The sequence below is a fragment of the Trypanosoma theileri genome (assembly GCF_002087225.1).
Source record: "Trypanosoma theileri isolate Edinburgh chromosome Unknown TM35_Tth_26_V1, whole genome shotgun sequence".
In the NCBI taxonomy this organism is placed as follows: domain Eukaryota; phylum Euglenozoa; class Kinetoplastea; order Trypanosomatida; family Trypanosomatidae; genus Trypanosoma; species Trypanosoma theileri.
In genome coordinates, this window is record NW_021639868.1 from 415,516 (window position 1) to 415,961 (window position 446).

The following is a 446-nucleotide window of genomic DNA, read 5'->3' on the forward strand; positions in this document are numbered from 1 at the left end:
ATTATGATTATTACCAGAAGACCGTGGTGGAAACCATGAACATCCCTGCGGTGGTGGATGTATTTGTGTATAAGACTGACCCACCGCATTCACTTCACTTCCACTACACACATACGGCAATTGTGGTTGTCCTTCCGTGATGTAATCCGCAAGAGAGATCATAGACATAGGGAGTCCTGCAGCTGCAATAATACTTGTGGCAACATCTTCCAGATTAGAAGTATTACGATGAGGGGCTTGACGATATTTAATACGAGTGGCTGTGTACATACCACCAGACGCAGGTGGTGGTGTTCCTGTTGGCGTTGAAGAGGATGTTGAGGTTCTTGTAGTTGTGGTGTGTAAAGCGACTGGTAACTCTCCCGTGTTGTCCAGTAGTGTGGGCTCCTCCACAGCATGTTCAGTGGAAAAGAGTGGAATCACACTGTTGGGATTATATAGATTCG

At 46.2% G+C, this 446-nt stretch overlaps 1 protein-coding gene across 1 annotated transcript; it reads right to left on the reverse strand.

The window, feature by feature from the left end:
• TM35_000262450 (pterin-4-alpha-carbinolamine dehydratase) lies at positions 1–423 on the reverse strand (the record flags this gene model as incomplete). Its single annotated transcript, XM_029027982.1, has 1 exon — positions 1–423. A coding segment is annotated over one exon (423 nt), but the record flags the coding sequence as incomplete, so codon positions are not given.
• Between the last annotated feature and the right edge of the window lie 23 nt (positions 424–446).